Source organism: Rhinatrema bivittatum, chromosome 3 (genome assembly GCF_901001135.1).
Source record: "Rhinatrema bivittatum chromosome 3, aRhiBiv1.1, whole genome shotgun sequence".
In the NCBI taxonomy this organism is placed as follows: domain Eukaryota; kingdom Metazoa; phylum Chordata; class Amphibia; order Gymnophiona; family Rhinatrematidae; genus Rhinatrema; species Rhinatrema bivittatum.
This window is the reverse complement of record NC_042617.1, coordinates 582,864,370-582,887,807: the sequence shown is the minus strand read 5'-3', so window position 1 is coordinate 582,887,807 and position 23,438 is coordinate 582,864,370. Positions and strand designations below refer to the sequence as shown.

Below are 23,438 nucleotides of genomic sequence, written 5' to 3'. Positions count from 1 at the left end.
TTCTAGCCCCTTTCACATTTTAGTTGCCTTTTCTCTGTGTCTCTTGTGTAGTTCTGCTTTTATCTTTTATTCAGATGCGGCAAGCAGGAAAGTGAAGGTGCGGTCGCACTGTGGAGCAATGCAGAGCGGCATTATGATATTATCTGTTTCCCATTCCTTTCTCAATCATTCCTAACATTCCATTTGTTTTTTTATTGCCGCCACACACCGAGCTGAGGATTTCAACATCTCGTCCACGATGACTCCAAGATCCTTTTCCTGGGTGCTGGCTCCTAACTTGGAATTCAGCGGTTGGGCACCTGTGGTTGGGATTTCTGTTCCCCGGGTGCATCACTTTGCACTTGTCCACATTACATTTCAGATGCTCAGTCCACCGGTCTTGCAAGGTTCTTCTGAGGTTCCTCACAGCCCGCTGGTGTATTAAAAACTCTGAATAATTTTGTCTCATCTGCAGATTTGATCGTCTCACTTTTTGCTTCGTTTCCCAGATCATTTATGAGGAATATGTTAAATACTAGCACTGGTACCAGTGCAGCTCCCTGGGGCATTGCACAATTTCCCGTTGGGAAAACTGGCCGCTTAGTGCTACTATTTCCTGTGTTTTAAACAAGTACCAAGCCACAACAGGACTTTTTAATCTCCTGAGGACTCATGTGGGTCTTTATAAAACGCCTTCTGAAGGTCCAAACACACCAAAGGGAAAGGCCTCTGTACCACCATTCTGCGTTAATGCACGTCCTTCCCTCAAACGAGGTGAAAGGTTCAGGAGTTTTTTTCCTCAGAATGAAAATCCTTTCAACACTTGTTTCCCCGTTGCATAGGAAGGTTTACTGGAGGGGAAGAAGGACTGAGCTTGTTCACCCATCCTCTTTCTGTTTTCTTTACATTAAATAGCGCGGGAAGGGGGGAAAGGTGCAAAAAACCAAAGGCTTTTCCATGAGTCCTATTAAGGCGGGCTGCGCCCGCATTAGTGGAGTCAGTTATTGGAGCACTAAGGGCGGGTATTTTAACTCTCTATAAATATTGTGACCCTTTTCCCCCTAATTCATTTCACTGTGAAACATTCCCAATATATATATATTTTTTTTTAGTTTTACTCGTCCGGGGAAGCACGAGGCAGAACCCCGGGCGCGCTCCCAAACGTTTCTTGTCGATGCCGTAAATCAAGGTAAAGGCTGAAGCGGGAACTGCCCCGCGCGGGCCGGCAGGGGGCGCCCGAGGCACGAGGGAGGAGGGAGCTGGAAGAGGCGCGCGGCGGGCAGAGCCGGGGAATTGGGGTGGGGGGAGGAGGATTTTTTCTGCAGCGGCGGCAGCAGCAGCAGGGACCGGGACTTTCCCCTCAGACTGCGCCCGCGTGCCGCCGCACGTGCACCGCCGCCCGCGCGCTCTCACGCTCTGCTCCCGGGCACAAGCAAGGGATGGCTCGCGAGGGCAGCTGCCCGTCTCCTCCGCGCCTGTGCCTGCTGCTGCTTCTGACCCTGCTGCCGGCGCTCCTGGAGGCAGCAGCACCAGGTAGGATGGCAGCAGGTCGCTCGTTACCCCCCCCCCTCCTCCCGGTGCAATTTCCTCGGCCGGAGTCACGGTGGGCCTGGAGGGCGCCCCCCCCCCCCCGGTAAATGTATTTAGGAGGAGTGAGTGACGCCGGGCAGGCGAGATCAGAAATGGGGAGCAGTCGAGTAGCAGCTCCCCCCCTCAACCCCCTTCATTCCCCTGAGAGAAACTCTGCCTGTGGGCAGCCGGCCAGCTCCTTGCCCTTCCTTACATATTTATACTCAGATACACTGGCAGGATGATATTATTATTTTCTTTCTGGTTTGAAACTTGAGGGAAGTTTTGAAGCAGGTTTCGAGGAAGGGATTTAAAAAAAAAAATAAAATTATATATATATATATATATATATATATATATTAGGTTTAGTGTCGGCCTAATAAAGCAAAGAACACTAAAAGCAGCCCGATTATGGATGCTCGGTGAGAAGGTGCCAACTGCTGGCACAATGCTCTGGATGTCCACGCTTTTTAGGAAAGAAAGGGAATGCACATGAAAGAAATGTTTCACGGTAGATATGAAGGGGAGCCACTCTTCTTTGGAATGATTTAATGAAAATCTGTACATGCTGTCACTTGAACTAATATGCATTGCATCCTCCCACTGCTTAAAAAGTATAAAATCAACGTGTTGCTTTTTTTTTTTTTTGCCCCCATAAGGTAAAATGTGCTTTAATTAAACGATTCCAACGCATATGACAAATGTATTAAGAATTTCTTTCATGCCTGAAACACCTGCATCTCCTGAATACGGTGACAGCTAAAGTTCTCCTAGATCACGCTCGCCGTTTATGTATTTACTTCTTCATTTGGATTTGATTTAATGTGGCTGACTGAATCCTGTCTAATTTTCCCACCCCTCTCCGAGTCTTTTGCCCTGTAAAATCACTCAGGAGACGTGGAATGTTTTATCTGGATCTTAACTCTCTGGAAGCGGACCCTGGCTTATCTCCCACCACCACCACCACATTAACAGGATTTACAACTAAACGATGTCCAGATTAGAAGGAGCCAAAGCTGCGGAGAAACGGTTTAGGTAGACGGTCAGATTGGTACAGAATAAATGTGTATGCTAAGTGGCGACTCTTGGGGGAAAAAGGGGTTTTATGTTTGCTTTGTGTAATATTTGCCGACTGTCAAGGAAACCTAGCTGATGGAGTTATGTCATAATAACCCCCCCCTTCCCCAACTCACTTATTTTTATTCTACTTTTAAAGGGAGCGCATGATCAGGATGAGTATTGGACATTTTACTGCAGGGGAACATTTGCCAGGCCACCGAATTACTGAGATGACATTCCGGCTTTGGGACAAGGTTGAAAGGAGTTCATTTTTTCCAGGCTGTGCCTGATATTCCGTCATTCCTCAGACACAGTCTGGAAAGATGCCTCTTTTCTCAGCAGAAATGCTGATGCGCCCTTTGCCCGTAGAAGAAATAGGATGCCTGACTTCCACTTAAAAGAACTGAAGCCGCGAAGCTAGCCCAAGCTCTAGAGAAATAAACAGTTCTTTCCGCTGGTACTGTCCACTTTCTGAACTTGGAAGCTTTATCTAATCGAACTGTGCCTTATTGAGAGCTGCTAAGATGATGTAGGACAGATTACCTATATCTAGCTAGCTAGTTAGCTATTACTTTTTTTTTTCTCCTGCTCCTTTGGGATCCCATCTCAGTAGGAATCAGTCTCTACTCAGTGGCACCATGAGCCTTCATTCACAACTGTCCAGAGATTCTCTTAATTTTTAGCCCAGTGATTGCAACAGCAGTCTTCAGCCCCGGGGGTGTGGGGGTCAGAGGACATAGCTCCCTCTGGAGGTTGGAAATGAAGACAGGGTGCATGGGGGGTAACCTGATTGGAGCAGCGGCTACTAGCATGAGCAACTTGCTGAGCAGACTGGATGGCCCATTTGCTATGGGTGTAGGTGCCATGCAACCCAATCATTTAACTAGTAGGTGGGGGTCATGGGTGAGTTAGGACTGGGATTCCCTGCCTTTTCCCCTCCTCCTCCTCCTCGGAGCTGTGCCCGCTGCCCCCAGCCCTTGCCGGTTGCCGGGTGAGAGGAGCACGAGTTCCGAGCAATAGGTCTGGCCTCAGTCTGTTCTGTCTGCAGGACGGGAATGACACCAGACACATCTGTCAGCTGCAAATGTGTTCCTCCTACTGTGTTGTTGAACACATGTTCCTGCAATCCAGAAGCACAGCCCGTTGCCTCTTATGTTAAGTGATTTAGATTTCACCAATTTATTAATCCAGTGTTTGGATTATACAGATGCCAGAGTTTTCCATACCAGCTAAATGTTGCCTTAAGAGGCAAATCTGTATATTGGGTAGAAGTCCTAGAATCTGATGCTGTCTGTGCATCTTCTGCTGTGCACAGTTTTGTTGCTCAGCGTTTTGTCTCATGCCAGATGTATGGTTTAGGCAAAACTTGCACTTAGCCAGCATTATGCAAACAAAATGATCTGTGGTATATTTGCAAATTTTGATTTTTACACAGTTTGCTAAAGTGTAGGAATTTTTAAGAAGGGATGTTTTCTGTGAGCCTTAAATTTGATGCAGACTCTAATGTAATTGTGTGCACAGCATATGTGTAATTTTGCTTTTTTTTGGCTGTTTTTTTTGCTTTTTCTATTGCCCAGTCTGTAGCTCTGATCCTGACCTTCTTACAAATATGAAATGATTGATACGCTTGGTTGTTTAAAAAGCAGATGAATGTTGCTTTTTTATCTAAGCATCTGGGCTGAACAGGTTTGATCATTAAAATAAGGTCGAGCTGGTTCGCAGTGCAGGTGCAGTAAGTGATGCAAGACAGTACTTAGGGTTGGTTGACAGGATAACACTCATTCCTGTATTATTATCATGATTCATGTGCCTCTTGCAAACTGAAGACGGATCAGCATTTTTCATCAGCCCTGTTTTACTTGTATCCGCAGGTCTTAAATATTTGTCTTCCTGTCACAGGCTGTGATATCACTTCAGATTTATTTGAAGGGTAATTCTGTGGATGTTTCATCCGTTTTGAATCTGACCACCTAGAATATAGCTGTACTTTTATTGGATTACAATTTCCTTCCTTCAAGGTGTTCAAAACCTTGGAAGTTTTTTTGTTTCATGTTAAGTAGTATGTAGTTGTTGTGACAGTAAGTTTTCCTACAGCGTAAGATGTTTGCTCTTAATGTGCAGAAGGCGATCGCTTGTTGCTGGGTCAGGTTTGGTTGGATCGAAGTTGCTGAGACTGCTAGAGTGAAAATGAGAGATGTTCAAAAAATGATAGATAAGTATATCTTTCAAGTTGGCCAAAAAATAATACACACACACACATGTTTCAGTATGTATGAGCCAAAAAGCCTCAGGCTTAATATCTCTCTCAGAACTTTATGGGACCAAGATATTTTGCCCAGTAAAGTGATGAATGTAGAGAGGTAAAGTTGTTAGATATTTAGAAATCCAGTCACCAGAAAGGTTTCATAAAGTCCCATAAGTAACATGCATTGAACTATACACATGATGAGGTATATTTTAAAAAAACAGCGCGAGCGCGTATCTTATAAAATCCCGGGTCGGCGCGCGCAAGGGGGTGCACATTTGTGCACCTTGCACGCGCCGAGCCCTGTGCGCGCTGCCCGTTCCACCCCCCTGCATCTTCCCCTCCCTAACCCCCCCCTACCTTTATTCGAAAAGTTACGCCTGCCTCTGGTAGGTGTAACACGCGCGCGCCAGCGGGCTGCTAGCGCGCCATCACCAAGACCCGGGGCTGTTCCGGAGGACTTGGCCGCGCTCCGAACGTCGCGCTGCCCACCCGACACGCCCCCCTAGTGAAGCCCCGGGACTTACGCGCGTCCCGGGGCTCGTGTGCGCCGCCGAGACTATGCAAAATAGGCTCGGCGCGCACAGGGGCGTTTTAAAAGGGTTACGGGCGTACCTTATGCGCTTAACCCTTTTAAAATCTACCCAATGATGTTAAAAGACTTCTGACATTTCACGGTTCTCATTAGCTTGCTGATGCTTCAGTGTATCCGCTGGGCACGCCTGTAACGATACTTGGGAATTCCTTTCTATATGCACTTTGGACTTCCAGTCTATATGACCTAGGGCAAGGTATTCGAGCTTGGAAAGTAAAAGAGCCACATTTCTTTTTTTGTCTTTAACTAAAATATTTTGAGAACCACATGACATACGTGTATATTAATGCACCTGCAGACACATACATGATGTATACATACGTGCAATAATAATAATAATAAAAATAATTTAATGCAGACAAGAAACACCGATACATAACATAACAAACTAATTGTGACTGAAGTAAGAGAGAGAGAAAACATACTTGGGGCAATAAAATACATTTTTCAATGTCTCTTCTATTATTTTTTTTTCTCTACAGCCCCAGCACTCAGAGTTCCAGTCCCTGGCCCCCGCACCCCCAAACACCTCCCACCACATCTGTTCTTCCAGGTTGCAGCGCAAATAGGTTTTCTTGTTCCGCAGGCCGGCTAGTAGCTGCACCTTTGTACCTGTACCTTGTGATGTGCTGGGCAAACAGGAGCTGCAGGATCGGAGCCCATTTTGCCCTGTTGGCCAATGGGTAATCTTGTAGGGTTTGGATCTATAGCTGAAGACTGCGGACGGCATGTGGTTTCATAGGGGAAGAGCATCAGAGGTACATCTAGAGTAAGAACATAAGAACATGCCATACTGGGTCAAACCAAGTGTCCATCAAGCCCAGCATCCTGTTTCCAACAGTGGCCAATCCAGGTCATAAGAACCTGGCAAGTACCCAAAAACTAAGTCTATTCCATGTTACCGTTGCTAATGGCAGTGGCTATTCTCTAAGTCAACTTAATTAATATCAGGTAATGGACTTCTCCTCCAAGAACTTATCCAATCCTTTTTTAAACACAGCTATACTAACTGCACGAACCACATCCTCTGGCAACAAATTCCAGAGTTTAATTGTGCGTTGAGTAAAAAAGAACTTTCTCCGATTAGTTTTAAATGTGCCCCATGCTAACTTCATGGAGTGCCCCCTAGTCTTTCTACTATCCGAAAGAGTAAATAACCGATTCACATCTACCCGTTCTAGACCTCTCATGATTTTAAACACCTCTATCATATCCCCCCTCAGCCGTCTCTTCTCCAAGCTGAACAGCCCTAACCTCTTTAGTCTTTCCTCATAGGGGAGCTGTTCCAGATATAATGGGAGCCCACGTCTCTTCTGCGGCAAACACCTCCTCTCTGCATCTATGCCAGCTCCGCAGCCGCTTTAAGAAAAGCAACCTTGCTTACGGTTCAGTCATCGCTTGATCGCAGACCGCTTAGACTGTTGAGGCTTCCTGTTTAGCCTCATCTCTTAATGTAACCTCAGATTCCTCCAGTTTCTGTAGAGCATGGCAGGCAAACGTCTCGGAAGGGGCCCAATCCACCAGCCACATGAAAGCCGATCTTGAGTCAGTTAGATTGGCTCCCGGTGGCAAGCAGGGTAAACTTTAAATCACTTTCCTTCATCTTTAAGTGTCTGAATTAAGTGGCCCCCCTTGAATACCTCTCCCAGTGCCTTTCTTCCTAAACTCCCATGAGGGGACTTTGATCTTCCCAACAGGTGCCTCTATTGGCTTGTGCTAGACTGACACGCACTGGATTCAAGCTTTCAACTGCTTTGTCCCTAAAATGTGAAATAACATCCCACTAGCCCCAGAAAACAAAACTCCCCTGGATTGCATGGCAGGGAGTCCGCTTTCTACTACACACGAGCACAGGAAACACTTTCTTGATTGACCTTGTAGCATCTTCCAGCCAATAGCCTGCTTGTACGTAACAGGTCCTTACCATCCCCGCAGCAGGAGCTTAGCTTATCTGTCCCTAACAGCTTGGTTCTCAAAGAGGCGGTTAAATTACTCGACGTGTCTAGAAGCCCCTTAGTGGGGGGAGATTAATTTCTAGGCTCTGATGCATTGCTAAGGTCTGCCCCCTTTAGCCCTTTTGTAATCGGCACGAATGATATCGGAAGGGTAGACAGCAGCGATAATCACACTGGGAATAGGTCTCATTTTCCCCAGTTCAGTTCGGTAGCGGTTTGGCACTGTAGCCCTCCTCCTGGGTCGGCAGCGATATGCCTGTCGTTGAGGGATACCCTCAGCATGCCTTCTTCCTGGGGATGAGTGCGAATCCCTCCTCCCCTGGAGACGCACGCGCTCTCTCTCGCCAGGCTCTTTCCTTCAGAGCGTAAAGACTCTGCCTGCGTGGGCCCTGGGGGGGGGGGGGTGTCACTCAGCAAAACATATAAAGGGGGACAATGTTATTCAGAGGTGAGAAGGGTAGAAAAACTTCCTCGGGCAACAACAACAACAACAAAAAAAAGGTTTCCGTAAGCAGGGACAAAAAAATGAAAGGATGCTCCGTCTCCATCCTTCTACCCGGGCCTCAGTCCAAGGGGGCCCCAGAGTCCTTCTGCAGGAAGCAGAACCGTGGCCCGCTCCAGACAGGGGTAAGCTGCGACGCCCTCGCCTTAAGATGCCGGCAGAGGTTTATAAAGTGTTAAAGCAACGCCGTTTGTGTTTTCCTCCATGGGGGAGCCGAAACCCAACACTTTCTGCTAACTACTCACGCTGGGTCCCACACAAATAATTATATTAGCCCTGCTAGTAGTGAATTCTTTAGGTTCTCTGCGTATGGATTTGTACTCTTTCTTTATACCTAATTTTATTTATTCTGGACTTTTACTTCTCTTATTGTTACCCAGTGTAGCAAATGTAAACCCCTTATCTGTCATAGGCATTACTTACACCCCAGATACTTACAGTGTATCTCCTATCTGTCTGCATGCATTGCCTATGTGTATTTACTGTAACTTAGGAAGAGCTGGCATGTCATATGTTCAGTAATACGTAAATGTGATAGTATATTACTTACAGTGTATCTCCTATCTGTCTGCATGCATTGCCTATGTGTAATGCTCTTTATTTACTGTAACTTAGGAAGAGCTGGCATGTCATATGTTCAGTAATACGTAAATGTGATAGTATATTACTTACAGTGTATCTCCTATCTGTCTGCATGCATTGCCTATGTTTAATGCTCTTTATTTACTGTAACTTAGGAAGAGCTGGCATGTCATATGTTCAGTAATACGTAAATGTGATAGTATATTACTTACAGTGTATCTCCTATCTGTCTGCATGCATTGCCTATGTTTAATGCTCTTTATTTACTGTAACTTAGGAAGAGCTGGCATGTCACATGTTCAGTAATACATAAATGTGATATGAGATACACTGTAAGTAATATACTATCTGTTTGCATGCATTGCTTATGTGTAATGCTCTTTATTTACTGTAACTTAGGAAGAGCTGGCATGTCATATGTTCAGTAATACATACATGTGATAGTATATTACTTACAGTGTATCTCCTAACTTCAGGTTCTGTCTGTTTACATGCATTGCCTATGTTTAATTTTCTTTATTTACTGTAACTTAGGAAGAGCTGGCATGTCATATGTTCAGTGATAAATAAATGTGATAGTATATTACTTACAGTGTATCTCATATCTGTTTGCATGCATTGCCTGTGTTTAATGCTCTTTATTTACTGTAACTTAGGAAGAGCTGGCATGTCATATGTTCAGTAATAAATACATGTGATAGTATAAGGCAGTAATATCCTTTTCTGTCAGGGTGGGGTAGGAAGGGGTTAACAAACATCCACATGTGTGTACTCAGCTTGCCCACCCCTGACCTAAGACACCCTTAATAATGAGCTGTACTAATGACTTTGCTGTTTATCTGTTTTTTTTCCAAGTACATTGTTGGTGTTGCTATTGAGGATCAGATAACCGGCAGATAATAGTCTATAAATCAGTGAAGGGTAGAGAGCGTTGCAGCAGGTTCCCTTCAGTAAAGAATTCTTCCCTAGGCTGGGGAATGGGGAAACCTGGTGTGCTGAGAAGCACATCTGGACGCCAGCCCTAGCACTCGTCCAAGTCTGCCCTGATGACAGCCTAGTGAAAGAAGCAGCTGCCGGTGGAGGAGGCCAATCCAGAGAATCTCAAGCCTCATTCCTAAATAACACCCAACTGTACTGTAGCATACAGAGGGGGGGGGGCATGCTCAGTCATGTCCGAATTTTTATTTTAAACAATGAAACTTATCCGTGTGATAATGCCAGTTCCTTACCAACAGGTCTAAAACTGTAGTGATTACATTGGATTTATAGCTAAGTATTTTCTGAAACATGCATGGCATGGCTGGCAGCACATTGCTGGTATTTGAGTTTACACGGAAGGTACAGTGTGTTGTGTTCAGCGCCCGCGGCTGTCTGCAGATGCGACCCCCTACCTCGTCTCCCGACCGGACTCACGGCAGCGTCGGGGCCAACTGCCCTGCGCCGGACTCGGCACCCTCGCGCGGCGGCGCGGGCCTTCGGGCTGGCCTTCGGGATCGGAGCCGTCCCTGCTCCCCCCTCGCGGCGGCTGCTGCTCTCCTCCGCGGCCCGGATCCAAGATGGCCACCGCCATCCTTAGGCGCGAGGCTGCGCCTCTTCGCTAGATTTAAAGGGACCTCGTCCTTTTAATTGGCTCCAGCTGATTCCTATCCACAGAGCCAGAGGAGGTATAAAAGGAGACTTCCTCTGACCATTCCTTGACTTGGCAACGTCTCCTGTGAGAGTTGTTTGAGTCTGCTTGCTTCGGTGAGTTCCAGCATCTTGATTCCTTGTTCCAGCTTGTCTTGGTTTCCTGGTTCCTGACTTTGGATCGGCTAGCGGCGATTCCTGGTATTGACTTCGGACTGGCAAGTGGTGATCCCTCGGTGTGTGACCTCGGATTGGTAAGTGGCAACCCTCTGGCACTCAACCTTGGACTTCCTTCTGACCATCATCTCCAAGGGCCCACCTAAGTCCCAGCGGGCTTCCAGGGGTGAAGCTCCAGTCAGCCCTTGCACCGTACGTTTGCTCCTTGACCTCTCAAAGGTCCACCTAAGTCCCAGTGGTCCGGGTCCCTACGGGCTCCTCCCGGGGGGACTGCGGACCTCCAGCGGTGAAGCCACATCTTGCTCCCCGACGTCACGACTCTTCGTCTGCCTCCACAGTCACGCCTGTCTACAGTGCCGAGGGTCCACTGGTCACATCTTCGGTTCCTGCCTCGCCACCCGATGGGAGAACCTACGGATCTTCCGCCAAGGTATACCATCCTCCCGTCGGCCCAAGGGTCCACAAGCCTGAGCATAACAGATTGCCAAGTCCATGGACCCGGCGGAGGTATCTGCCCGTCAGGCCATTCCGGGAATGGCCCAGCGCCTGAAGGACCAGCAACAGACCCTCGATGCCCTGGTCTCCGCGGTACAGGGTCTGACCCAACGCCTTGAGGCATTAGGGCCCATGAACCCTGCGCTGCCGTCTCCGTCTGGGGCTCAAGGAGGCCGCCTGATTCAGCCACACACCGTCCAGGCCTCCGGAGGCAACCTGGGGCAAGTAACTCCCTGCGCCTTCTTGCTACGCCGGAGATACTAAGTTGTGTCGAGGATTCCTCAGCCAGTGCCAGGTTCGCTTTTCCTTGCTGCCTGCGCAGTTTCCCAGCGACCTGGTCAAAACCAGCTACATCATGTCCCTGCTCGATGGGAAGCCCCTGATCTGGGCCTCTCATCTGTGGGAGAGAAGGGATCCGGTCTTTGAAGACCTAAGTCAGTTTCTGTTGGCCTTCTGGCAGATGTTTGATGAACCCGTCCGCAAATCCACTGCGGTCTCAGAACTGCTCCGATTGCGACAGGGTACTCGGACTGTGGCCGAGTACGCAACGGAATTCCGTACCCTGGCCGCAGAGCTGAATTGGAGGGAAGATTGCCTGCACGGAATCTTCTTGGAAGGCCTAGCCTTGCGTCTTCAAAATGAGCTAGCAGCGAGAGAACTCCCAGACGACCTCGACGGCATGATAGAGTTGTCCAATCGAGTGGATGAGGTTCCGCCTTCCAGTGGTTAAGGCAGCGAGGAGGCCCTCACCTCAGTCCAAGAGTGTCTCTGAAGTCCCTCGGGCACCCGCCGATGAACCCATGCAGTTGGGTCGCGGGAGAGTGTCTTCTCAAGAGCGTTGGTGGTGCATGAAGGAGGGACTTTGCCTTTATTGTGGCACGGCAGGCCATCGAATAGCCGCCTGCCCAGCATGACCGGAAAACTCTCGGGCCTAGGACCTGAAGGAGGTCTCTTCCTGGGCCGTACTGCACCCGCACCTCCACTAACTTTGCCAGTGGCGTTAACCGCTAAAGAAGGGGACTTCCACATGCTAGCTCTAGTGGACTCCGGCGCTGGCGGCAATTTTATAATGAAAGGCCTGGTGGAACACTTAAAGATTCCACAAATCTGCCTCCCTGTCCCTATGGTCATCTCTTCGATCCAAGGGAAGCCTCTTCCAGAACAGGTGACACACACCACGATTCCCGTCCAGCTGAGGGCTGGGGCCCTGCATCAGGAACAGATGTTGTTCTATGTCCTGGAGTATTCCATCCATCCGATCGTCCTAGGTCTTCCTTGGCTCCAGGATCACGAGCCCCAGTTTGATTGGAAGACTTTGCAGCTGGCTCGTTGGCCGAATTGCCATGGTAATTGCCTCCACTCTGTGGTGCCAGTATCCTGTTCCCTAGCTTCCACCAACCTTCCAGGCCTGCCAGCCCCTTATGCCGCATACGCGGATGTTTTCTCGAAACAAGGCCAAAATACTGCCACCGCATCGATCCTTCGATTGTGCCATCAATCTTCTCCCAGGAGTGGAGCCTTCTCGAGGGCACACCTATGCCCTCTCTCCGGCCCCATGATGGAGTATATTGAGGAAAATCTGGAGAGAGGATTCTTCTGGAAATCACAGTCCCCAGCAGGAGCCGGGTTCTTCTTCGTCGCCAAGAAGGAGGGAAGTCTGCGCCCTTGCATTGACTACAGGGGCCTGAATGCAATAACAGTCAAGGACCATTATCCGTTACCCCTCATCTCAGAACTCTTCGACCGGTTGCAAGGAGCACAGATCTTCTCCAAGCTGGATCTCCGGGGAGCCTACAACTTGATCTGTATCAAGGAGGGCGATAGTGGAAGATGGCCTTCAATACCCGAGACAGCCACTACGAGTATTTAGTGATGCCTTTTGGGCTCTGTAATGCCCCTGTGGTGTTCCAGAACACTATGAATGAGATACTCCGCGACCTCTTGTATCGGTGCGCAATCGTATACTTGGACGACATACATTTTCAGATAATCTGACCGCTCACCGCCAGCATGTCATCCAAGTACTACAGTGCCTTAGAGAGCACAAATTGTACGCGAAGCTTGAAAAGTGCCTTTTTGAGCAGGAGTCCCTTCCCTTCCTGAGATACATAGTTTCCAGAGAAGGCTTTCGCATGGACCCTCAGAAGCTGAAAGCCATTCGGGAATGGCCGCAGCCGTCAGGACTAAAGGCACTCCAGAGGTTTCTGGGTTTCACGAACTACAATCGATCTTTTATCCCGCATTATGCGACCATCGTGGCCCCGATGACAGCCCTGACCCGGAAAGGTGCGGACCCCAAAAAATGGCCTCTTGTGGCAGAGGCTGCGTTTCGTCGCCTCAAGGAGGCATTCTTATTACAGCCATGCCTTTGGCATCCGGATCCGCAACGGCCATTTGTCATCGAAGTGGACGCATCCTCAGAAGGTGTAGGCGCCGTTCTGAGCCAGACCTCCGAAAAGCATAAGCTACGTCCGTGTGCCTTCCTCTCACGCCAGTTCTCCCCGGCCAAGCGGAACTACGCCATAGGTGATAAGGAACTCTTGGCTATAAAGGTAGCCTTAGAAGAGTGGCGGCTGTGGCTAGAGGGGGCACAACACCAGTTTACGGTCTACACGGACCACAAAAAGAGTACCTGCAGTGGGCTCAACGACTCAACCCAAGGCAGGCTCGTTGGGCCCTATTCTACACTACGTTCAACTTCGTCCTTCGTTACAGACCCGCTGGGAAGAATGTCAAGGCTGACGCACTATCCCGTGTCTTTGAATCCACAGAAGGTACGGAGGAACCGCGGTTCATCATTGAACCATCCTGTATCCACCTGTCTGCTACCATGACCTCCTGAGAAAATCCTGGTTTCACAGCATCTGCGGAAATACGTTCTAGCTTGGGCCCACGACTCTCATTGTTCGGGCCATCCTGGACAATCCCGGACCTTACAAAACCTGCGCCGATTCTATTGGTGGCCTAAAGTCAACCAGGATGTCTGGGCTTACGTGGAGTCCTGTCAGACATGTGCCCGCCACAAGAGGATCCATGGTGCGACCCCAGGCCTACTCCAGCCTTTACCAGCGCCCGCAGAACCTTGGACTCATGTGGCCACTGACTTCGTGGTTGACCTGCCACTATCTAGTGGCAATACAGTCATATGGGTGGTCGTAGACCGATTCAGTAAAATGGCACATTTCGTGCCCCTCCCGGGGCTGCCGTCTGCTTCCCAGCTGGCCCAGCTATTTGTGCAGCATATCTTTTGGCTGCATGGCCTTCCTAAAAGCATCCTGTCAGATAGAGGACCTCAGTTTACCGCCAGGTTTTGGAGGGCCCTCTGCCAAAAGTTTGACGTTACCTTAGACTATACATCGGCGTACCATCCTCAGTCTAATGGTCTGGCGGAGAGGACAAACCAGACGCTAAAACAATTCCTCCGACTCTACGTCAACGACAAACAGGATGATTGGTCCAGCCTACTACCCTGGGCGGAGTTCGCGCTTAACTCTCACCTCTCCTCTGCTACCGGGTACTCGCTGTTTCAGATTGTATATGGGAAGCAGCCACGCCCACCGCTGCCAGTTCCCATCACAGTTACGTCCCCGGTAGCTCAACTTTCGGCAGATGAGTTACACCGTTTATGGATCTCCACACGACGTGCATTGGTCCAAGCCAGTCAAGCCGCTAAGAGATACGCAGATCGGCGCAGAAGGCCTTACCTTTTGGCCTGGCCGGAACGGAGGGTATGGTTAAGTACTCAGTTCATCCATCTGAAGCTGCCATCAATGCGACTGGCCCCGCGTTTCATTGGACCTTTCTCCATCATTCGTCAGGTTGGAGCCGTCTCGTATCAGCTTCGTCTGCCACCTTCCCTTAAGATACACAACAGAGCTGGTCCCGTGCCTGCGAAGGCCACGTAAGACTCTTTCCCCCCCCCCCCCCCCCCCCCCAACCCCACTGCAGGGCCGGACCTGCATGTGGCGTTTCCTGCCCTGGACGTGCCCAGAGATGACGGCCGTCTCCCGTGAGATGTAACAGGGGAATTCTCACCTCAATTCAAGCTTCGGCTGCGGCCTTTTTTTTCAGTACCAGGGCTGCTAATTTTTGAGAGAGCGAGATCCTGAACCTATGGTTATTCGCCTGCCAGCACAACCTGCGCCCTCTTCCCCAATTCTTCCAGTGAAATACCGTAAATGCCGTGGCGACTGCAGGGCTGGCAGAAGAGGGCAGATACCACCATGCCCTCCACCCTTAACCCTGCCCCACTTGGCACAGAAATCTTCTGCAAACGTCAAATAAACAATCTTTGTCTTTGTATTTTCAATTTACCCTCTTTGTCTCTGCTGGTTCTTGACTCTTTCATAGTTTCTTCTCTGCCTGCTCATTCTTTTTTTTAAAGCTTAATTTCTGGTTTTCTGCTAATTTCTTTATCACGTTATTTTTTTTTCCATGTGTGTATCTTTCTCTAGTTGTCTCTCCAAAGCTCATTATCTTCTCTCACCTCCTTCTGGTTGCCGCATCTCAAAAAAGATATAGTTGCGATGGAGAAGGTACAGAGAAGGGCAACAAAATGATAAAGGGGATGGAACAGCTCCCCTATGAGGAAAGGCTAAAGAGGTTAGGACTTTTCACCTTGGAGAAGAGACGGCTGAGGGGGGATATGATAGAGGTGTTTAAAATCATGAGAGGTCTAGAACGGGTAGATGTGAATCGTTTTTTTACTTTTTCGGATAATAGAAAGACTAGGGAGCACTCCATGAAGTTAGCATGGGGCACATTTAAAACTAATCGGAGAAAGTTCTTTTTCACTCAACGCACAATTAAACTCTGGAATTTGTTGCCAGGGGATGTGGTTAGTGCAGTTAGTATAGCTGTGTTTAAAAAAGGATTGGATAAGTTCTTGGAGGAGAAGTCCATTACCTGCTATTAAGTTCACTTAGAGAATAGCCACTGCCATTAGCAATGGTTACATGGAATATACTTAGTTTTTGGGTACTTGCCAGGTTCTTATGGCCTGGATTGGCCACTGTTGGAGACAGGATGCTGGGCTTGATGGACCCTTGGTCTGACCCAGTATGGCATTTTCTTATGTTCCTTCTAGTCTCACTCCTTCTTGCCACTTCCATCTTACTCCTCACCTCTTCTGGCCTTCTCCCTCCACAATCATCCGTTCTCTTCTCACAACCCTTCTTCTCTTGGTTTACCTCCATTAGCCCCCTCCTCTCTACTTACACTGCTCCTTTCCAAGCCCTCTTCACTTTTCTAACTCTCTTTATGTTAAGCACTCAGCCCTGCTTATCTCAACCCATCTCTTCTTTCCCGGCTTTCCCTTTCTCATGGTGCATATCCCCCCCCCCCCATCCTCTCTGGCCTCCTCTTCCTCTCCCCACAGCTACACTCCCATTCCTTCTTGCACTCCCAGTTCCTCTCCTCTCTCTCCCCCAGCCAGAATGTCTTCTTTCATTTCCTCTGCCAGATCCTCGTGGCGTTATAAACCATCTCCCAGCCGTTCTCTCAGTCCCTCTGTCAGCGTCCCCTCCCCGGCTCTGCTCGTCTGCTCCGGGCTGCTGCTGAATTCTGTAGCCAGATGTTGCACAGCCTGCAGGGGAAGGTGGGACCGGTCTTCCTTCAGGGGGAGGCAGGAGCAGTACTGGAGAGACACAGGCACAGCTGTCAAACATTTCACAGTCAGCCAGTGGGCTCTAGGGAGAGGTGGGAGCAGCTATAGGAGACTTCCTTACTGCCCTCCCCCACAACCCTACAGCATGGGAGGCAGTGTTGGGGGTATTCAAGTACTCAGCGGTGCTGGTGCCTATGCCTGGAGGGGAGGGGAGGTGGGGGAAGGGAGGGTGTAAGTGGAAGAATGCCTAGAAGGAGGAGAGGAAGGAGGAGAGAATGTCTGGAGGAGAGAGGAAAGGTGGGGAGAGGAATGAGAGAACGCCTGGAGGGAGAATAGAGAAGGGGGACAGAATGCCTGGATGAAGGAAGGGAGGGGGCAAGAGAATATTTAGAGGGGGAGAAGATGGACAAAATGTTTGGAAGGAGAGGGGAGAGAGTGGATGGAGGGAGGAGGAGTAGATGAGAGGATAAGAGGGGGACAATGTCTGGAGAAAAGGAGAGAGAGAATGTCTGGAGGGAGGGAGAGAGGAGGAGAATGGATGGTGCGAAGGAGTGTGGGTGGAGAATGCTGGGAGGGGTGGAGAGAATGTGAGGAGGGGAGGGGGAAGAGAGTGGAGAGGGGTGCCATTGACAATTTTCATCCATGGTGCCCTAGAGCCGACCCTGAATCAGCCTAACACTCTCATTTGCCAAATACATCCCTGCCTTTTATTACACCTCATCCTCAAATACGCTCTCGTACATACATTACATGCATACATTACATACATTACATGCATACATTACATGCAGTGTACATACATTAGCAATGCAAATACTGTACATGTGCAATACATACACTCTCACTCATAGCCAGCAATCATGTTTACCCACAGCTGTACCCTCAAGAAAGGAATCTACATGCAGGATTTATCCAGCAAATAGAGCCTTTACTGTAAATTAGCATTTATACATTTTTTATTTTCTTTATTTGTATAAGTTTGATATTCCGCCCTTTTCCAAAGTCAGTCTTAAGGTGGATTACAACAAATATAAATGAACAGAGGCATTTGCACAACTTACAATCAAAATCAGGAGTTACAGTTAGAGCGGCACTGGGAACCAGTATATAGGGAGCCCATTTTGGGTATTAATTTGGAGTCCCCTGTTTGTCCCTGTTGTGTATAACGAAATTCCTAATTAGGAATCCGGGGGGTTAGGCTGAGGGGGATGAGGGTTTCTGAGGGGGAAGGTCTGGCTGAAAAGTCACGCCTTTGCCTTTTTTCCCCTGAATTTGAGGCAGCACGGCTGCAGGCGCAGGGTGGGTGGTACTTGGTACCAGATATTTTGGCGCACAACAACTGGAAACTCGAAGCCTTGTGCAGGGCAATCTGGCGGTAGTCGGAGGAGGAGAGAAGAGCTATTTGGGAGGAATGGAGTTCCCTAGAAGGCATGAAAGGGGAGAGAAGTTGGGAAAGGTACTCAGGGGCCTGTTTATTCATGAGTTTTACATTTTATCCTGCTTTCGACTGGAAACCAGTGAAGTTTATAAAGAATAAGTTTAATGTGGTCAGTTACTTTTGCACCTACCCAAATTTCTAGCCCTAGGTACTTTGCAGGAGCTGAAGGCATTTAGCACTGTATTGGAAGATATCTCAATGCAATCTGCCGTGAAGTGCCAAAAGGCACAATATAAATCTCATAATAAGTATGCACTGTACTAGTCGATTCGGCTAGTGATTAGCTTATGTATTTCAGAAGCAGGATTGTATTTATAAAGGAAATTGAGGAGTTGACAGATCTGACACAGTACATGAAGGAGGACCAAAGCTCTTCAGAGATGTGAGGTTCTATTGTAAGGTTTTGCTCGAGTTGAACCCCCGGGCTTTAGGCTGTAAGGGGAGTGTAAGCCCTCTGGGGATAGGGAAATACCTACAGTACCTGAATGTAATCCACTTTGAAGCGCTGAAAAAAGTGCAAAAACCAGAATATAAATCTAAATAAATAAATACCAGCTAGTGAGGGAAACAATCTTAGAGTATTACCTTGGTGGCTGAGCTAGAGAAGTTCAGATTTTGAGGGGTTTAGTCTGTTTGTGTTTGCTAAGCCATTAAGTAGTTATTGAGATTGGCAATGGAAGAGATTTGGTCAGATTTCATTTTAGTTGTTCTCTCTGGGGGTGAGGATCACATGTTGGTGCTGAAGGTTCCCTTCTTTCATTTCTTGGGTGGATAGGGAACCTCCTTGCTTTACTCCAGGATTCTGTCGTCTTCCTTTGGCTGGTTCTAGTGGCCACAGGACTAGCACATTGTAAAAGGTGGGCTGAGTGGTGTTATATTATCTTATAGAACACACACTCACACTTACACACCATCTTGTAAAAGCAAAACTTAATTTATTAAATATGGTAAATATTGGTAGAAAATTGTATAATCAGGCCCATCCTGATCCAGGAGAACAAGATGGCCGCCACCTGATCCATAAGCTGAAGAGGAGCTCACCGACTCTTTTTCCTGATACTTGTTTTTCTGGATTAAAATGCTTCACACAAAGAGGAAAGCTAGGCTGAGGGAGATATCAAGTTCTTTCCCCGTGCCTGAGCATTCATAGTCTTGGATTGAAACCTTTTTCGTGGCACCCCTAACCATGATGCCGGAGTGGAGAGCCGCTGTGCAGACTGATGCCGAGCGATCGCCGTCTACACTGGCTGAGGTAATATCTTTAAGCCTAGGCGAACTGAGCATACCTCCACTTCCTGCTTCCTCGATGCTGGAGATTCCTGATGTGAGCGGCATTGTTATTCCTGAAGCCCCGAGAAGGGAAATCCTTTTGACTTTCCCTTCGGTGAATCCATCTGGAATGGATTTCATGGGCCTCCCCCATGCTCTAAAATTGCCTGGGACTGTTGAAAGTGGAAGCAGTACTATGGGTGAAGGTGATGAGAATGCCCAGGTATGTCTGACGCCAATTCTACTATATGAGAAATCTAAAGAGACAACCTTAGAGACTGTATGGTCAGCTATAACATCTTTAACTGCTGTAATTATTGATAATAATTGACGAGTTCTGGCAACAGAAAATCAAGTTGGTCAACTGGATACTAAAGTAATGGAACTGGAAACAAGAATTTCTAATATAGAAAGGATTCACCATAAAACTGGTTCAATCAGATAATGTCTTCTCAAAGAAAATGGAAAATGTGGAAAATACCTTATGAAGTTTAAATTTAAGGATTTTGAATTTTCCATATATTAAGGTGCTTCCTCCTAAGGAAATATTGAAGAGTTATTTAACCCAGATTCTCAAATTTCCATCTGAAGCCGTGCCAGTGATAACCAAGGCTGCCTTTTTATTTGAATCAGAAGGAGATATACCTAAGGTGACGGAGTCTGCTTCTTCTGCTAATATATCTGAGCTACTGGAGTTGTCCCAAGAGGTGGTTATTCAGAATTGAGCTAACGTTTGCATTCTTATCTGAGAGAAATTCAGTGTTAAAGTTTTTTTCTTTGTAATCGTCATTAGCTGTTTTTTGGTCAAAAATTTTGGATTTTTCCAGACATTACTTGGATAAGACAAGAACGGAGGAGGAAATTTCTTACTATTAAAATGGAAGCTTTAAGTAAAGGCGCAAAATTTGATTTGAGATTTCCATGCAAATGTTTGCTTAGTTAAAAAAATTCTAAGTATTTTTGTTCTTTGAGCCATCCCGGATTCTCATTCCTAATGTTCCCCATGTACTGGTTCAGTATAATATTGATTGGGGGGTGTAAGATCAGGATTATTTCCTGTATGAAATTTTGTTCTCTCTTATTTCCTGTCAATCAATAAGGTATTTGGGGATATTTCCTTTTGTGATATTTCATTGTTTGTGTACTACACATTTTTTTGTCTCGTCTTAAATTACTGGATCAAGTAATACTTGTGTTATTGAGAAAAATTCAATAAAGAAAATTATAAAAAAAAAAAAAAGAAAATTGTATATCAGTAAAGACAATATCAAAAGTGAAAGCAGCAATAGGCATACAGCATCACAATAAGCTTCATATAGATTAATCAAGTCAAATACTATTGCAATAACAAAGATAGAAGTAAAGAAAAGAGTCTACACAGGAAATTCTTTCCTCATAGGCCTTCCTTTCTAGGAGATAGTATCTTCTTGAAAATGGAACGCTGTACGACGTCAGAGACTCCATGAACTGGCTTACCTGCTCATATTCCTGGCTCATCTAAAGAGCACTGCCAAATGCAATTCCTTATATTCTCATTTTCTGACTCTAATCCAGCATCTGTAAGTGTCAGGTGTTCTGACTTGCACCCATATCTCTGACAATAGCTATCTGTAGCTTGTTAAGCTTTGGCTAATTAAAACTCACAATAAGATTTATGGCCTGGCAAGGGCTATTAAGGAGGCATCCTGTGATAGGCTCTGAATACTTGCCTCCACCAGCCTTATCTCTTAGAAAAACAAATGTTAGAAAGAACAGAGCAGCCTGCTTATCTTCAGCTCATTAGCACCCAGCGTGCTACAGTTTCAGGCCTCAGTGATCTTTATGCTAATCCTTTCCAGTTTCGTTTTTGTATGCACTTTTCTATTTACTCAGCGGTTGATGCAGTAAGATGCGCATTAAAACGGGCGCTCGTATTTGGTGCCCGTTTTCCTAATTCGAGCACAACCAATGTTTCCTGGGCACCCCATTCTATATTTTAACGAGCTGCTGTGTTAAAAAGGTCGCGCTAGGGAAAAATTATGCGTCCCTAGTGCTCACATGCATCAGGTGCCCAGGAGACGTTGGCTGCATGCCCAGCATTGCAATGGGCGCTCAATGCGAGCGTCCATTTTATCCCGCTTCAGGTTGATTTCTGGACATCCAGTATACACGCACAATAGCAAGAGACGAAATCAGCCTGGAGTGCGTCTGTTGTGCGTGTATATTATGCGTTCAGAATTTTTTTTTTTTATCAAGCCGTTACGTTATACCTTTTATTCTTAAACATCGCAAGCAGTAGGTGTTTAAGAATAAAGGTAGGAACCGCACAGGACGCTATTTTTGGAATTTCTCTTAGGCCCTTGCGGATTGATTTAACGCCGGCTCCGGGGCTGGAATTAAATTTGCCGCATTAAAAAGTGCGCAATGCAAATTTTCCTAATATATGTTATTTGATTCTTCACCGCTTAAATGAAGTGTATCACTTAGTCTTTTTCTTTATTGTAATAATGACTCCCTAGTAAAGATTGGATATATATGTTGAAATTTCCTAAGATAGAAGATTGCGATTATAATATTATTATAATATTACAAAGTATAATTTTATTTGTTGTACTTGTTTGTTAAAACAATAAATAAAGAATTAAAAAAAAACCAAACGTGCGCATTGGGCGCCCAGCGATTTTCTGCATTGTGAAGGGTGGTGGTGGTAATAACAACTAATAGTCTCATCTGCATGGAATTTACATGTGATGAGCACTATTGGCTATGCGTTTGTTTGGGTGCGCGTTTTGGACGTGCTGATCTCTTTGCATTGGGTGCTAGTCTAGCGTGTAAGCCCGTGTGCTAGGCTGAGCGCACTTTATTGCATCGGCCCCTCTGTATTTGGTGAGGATCTGTCTGTATTCCGCTAGTGTATGGTTTCTGTGTAGAGATCTATAGCAGCTTGGCTCGTTCTGTTTTCCCAATAGGGGGGTGTTTTAGTATTTTATGGCCTGTTGTAATTTTTGCATTGTTACCTTTCCATAGACAGGAAGGTGCTGGTTGAGTGCTGGGAGTTAGTGCTGTTTTGATTTAGAACGTTTATTTTATTGTAATTTTATTTATTGTAAATTGTAACTTTATTTATTAAAACAATTTATATTCCGCATCTGACGGGATCCCATTCTAAGCGGATTACAACAATAAAAATACAATAAACAATCTAAAAATATGAATGATAATTCTATTTTCTTGTGGCTTTCAGAGGGCCAAGCCCATGCCCATGGTGTGTTATAGTAGGCCTAATATCATATGGCTTCCAAGTGTCTGGTTTGCTTTTCTGCAGGGTTTCTTGGTTTTTTGTACTTTGAATAACCTTTTTCATGGGATATGATAGAGGTCTTTAAGATCATGAGAGGTCTTGAACGAGTAGATGTGACTCGGTTATTTACACTTTCGAATAATAGAAGGACTAGGGGGCATTCCATGAAGTCAGCAAGTAGCACATTTAAGACTAATCGGAGAAAATTATTTTTCAATCAACGTACAATAAAGCTCTGGAATTTGTTGCCAGAGGATGTGGTTAGTGCAGTTAGTGTAGCTGGGTTCAAAAAATGTTTGGATAAGTTCTTGGAGGAGAAGTCCATTAACTGTTATTAATCAAGTTTACTTAGGGAATAGCCACTGCTATTAATTGCATCAGTAGCATGGGATCTATTTAGGGTTTGGGTAATTGCCAGGTTCTTGTGGCCTGGTTTTTGGCCTCTGTTGGAAACAGGATGCTGGGCTTGATGGACCCTTGGTCTGACCCAGCATGGCATGTTCTTATGTTCTTATGTAAAATCTGTTATAAACGTATAATTTTTAATTGTGCGTAGGGAAGACGTGACAAGGTGAGATGGGGGTGCAGAGCTGTCCCAGCCTCTGGCACTGCTGTACGAACATTTGACAGAGTCTCCTAACTCGTAGAGTCATGTTTTTGTCGAATGGGTGAGGGTGTAGCTTTTCACTTGGCCATTGGCTACGGCTCTGTGACCTCCCACTCGACGTTCACATCTCCCCAGTCCCACAGAAGGCGGGCTTTCCCCAGCATCCCCCCCACACCGCAGACCACTCATCTCGCGCTCACCCCAAACTCCTTCTCTCATTGTTCTTGTTCCTCAAGGGGAGGAATAACTGACGCTTCCCTCCAATTTCGGATCAAATCCTTGGGAGGAGGAAGAGAACCCTTCTCCACACTAAGGCTTTGGGTCTCTTCCACCCCCCCCCCCCCTCTGAGGGGGGAGAGCCCCTGCAGGACCTCACTTCCTGTGGGAGGGTCCCCGGGCCTGCCAGCCCTCAGGCTGGAAATTCCAGATGGCTACATTTTTGGGGGTCTCTTTCA

General features: G+C 46.9%; 1 protein-coding gene across 2 annotated transcripts in view; it reads left to right on the top strand.

Annotated features, from left to right (window-relative positions):
- Positions 1-1,306: 1,306 nt before the first annotated feature.
- FNDC1 (fibronectin type III domain containing 1) overlaps positions 1,307-23,438 on the top strand; it is a 341,854-nt gene continuing 319,722 nt past the window's right edge. For both annotated transcript variants that reach the window (XM_029596630.1, XM_029596631.1), the window contains exon 1: positions 1,307-1,512. In XM_029596630.1, the coding sequence (XP_029452490.1) occupies positions 1,419-1,512 (94 nt within the window). In that variant the 5' untranslated portion in view covers positions 1,307-1,418. The remainder of the gene's footprint in view (positions 1,513-23,438) is intronic.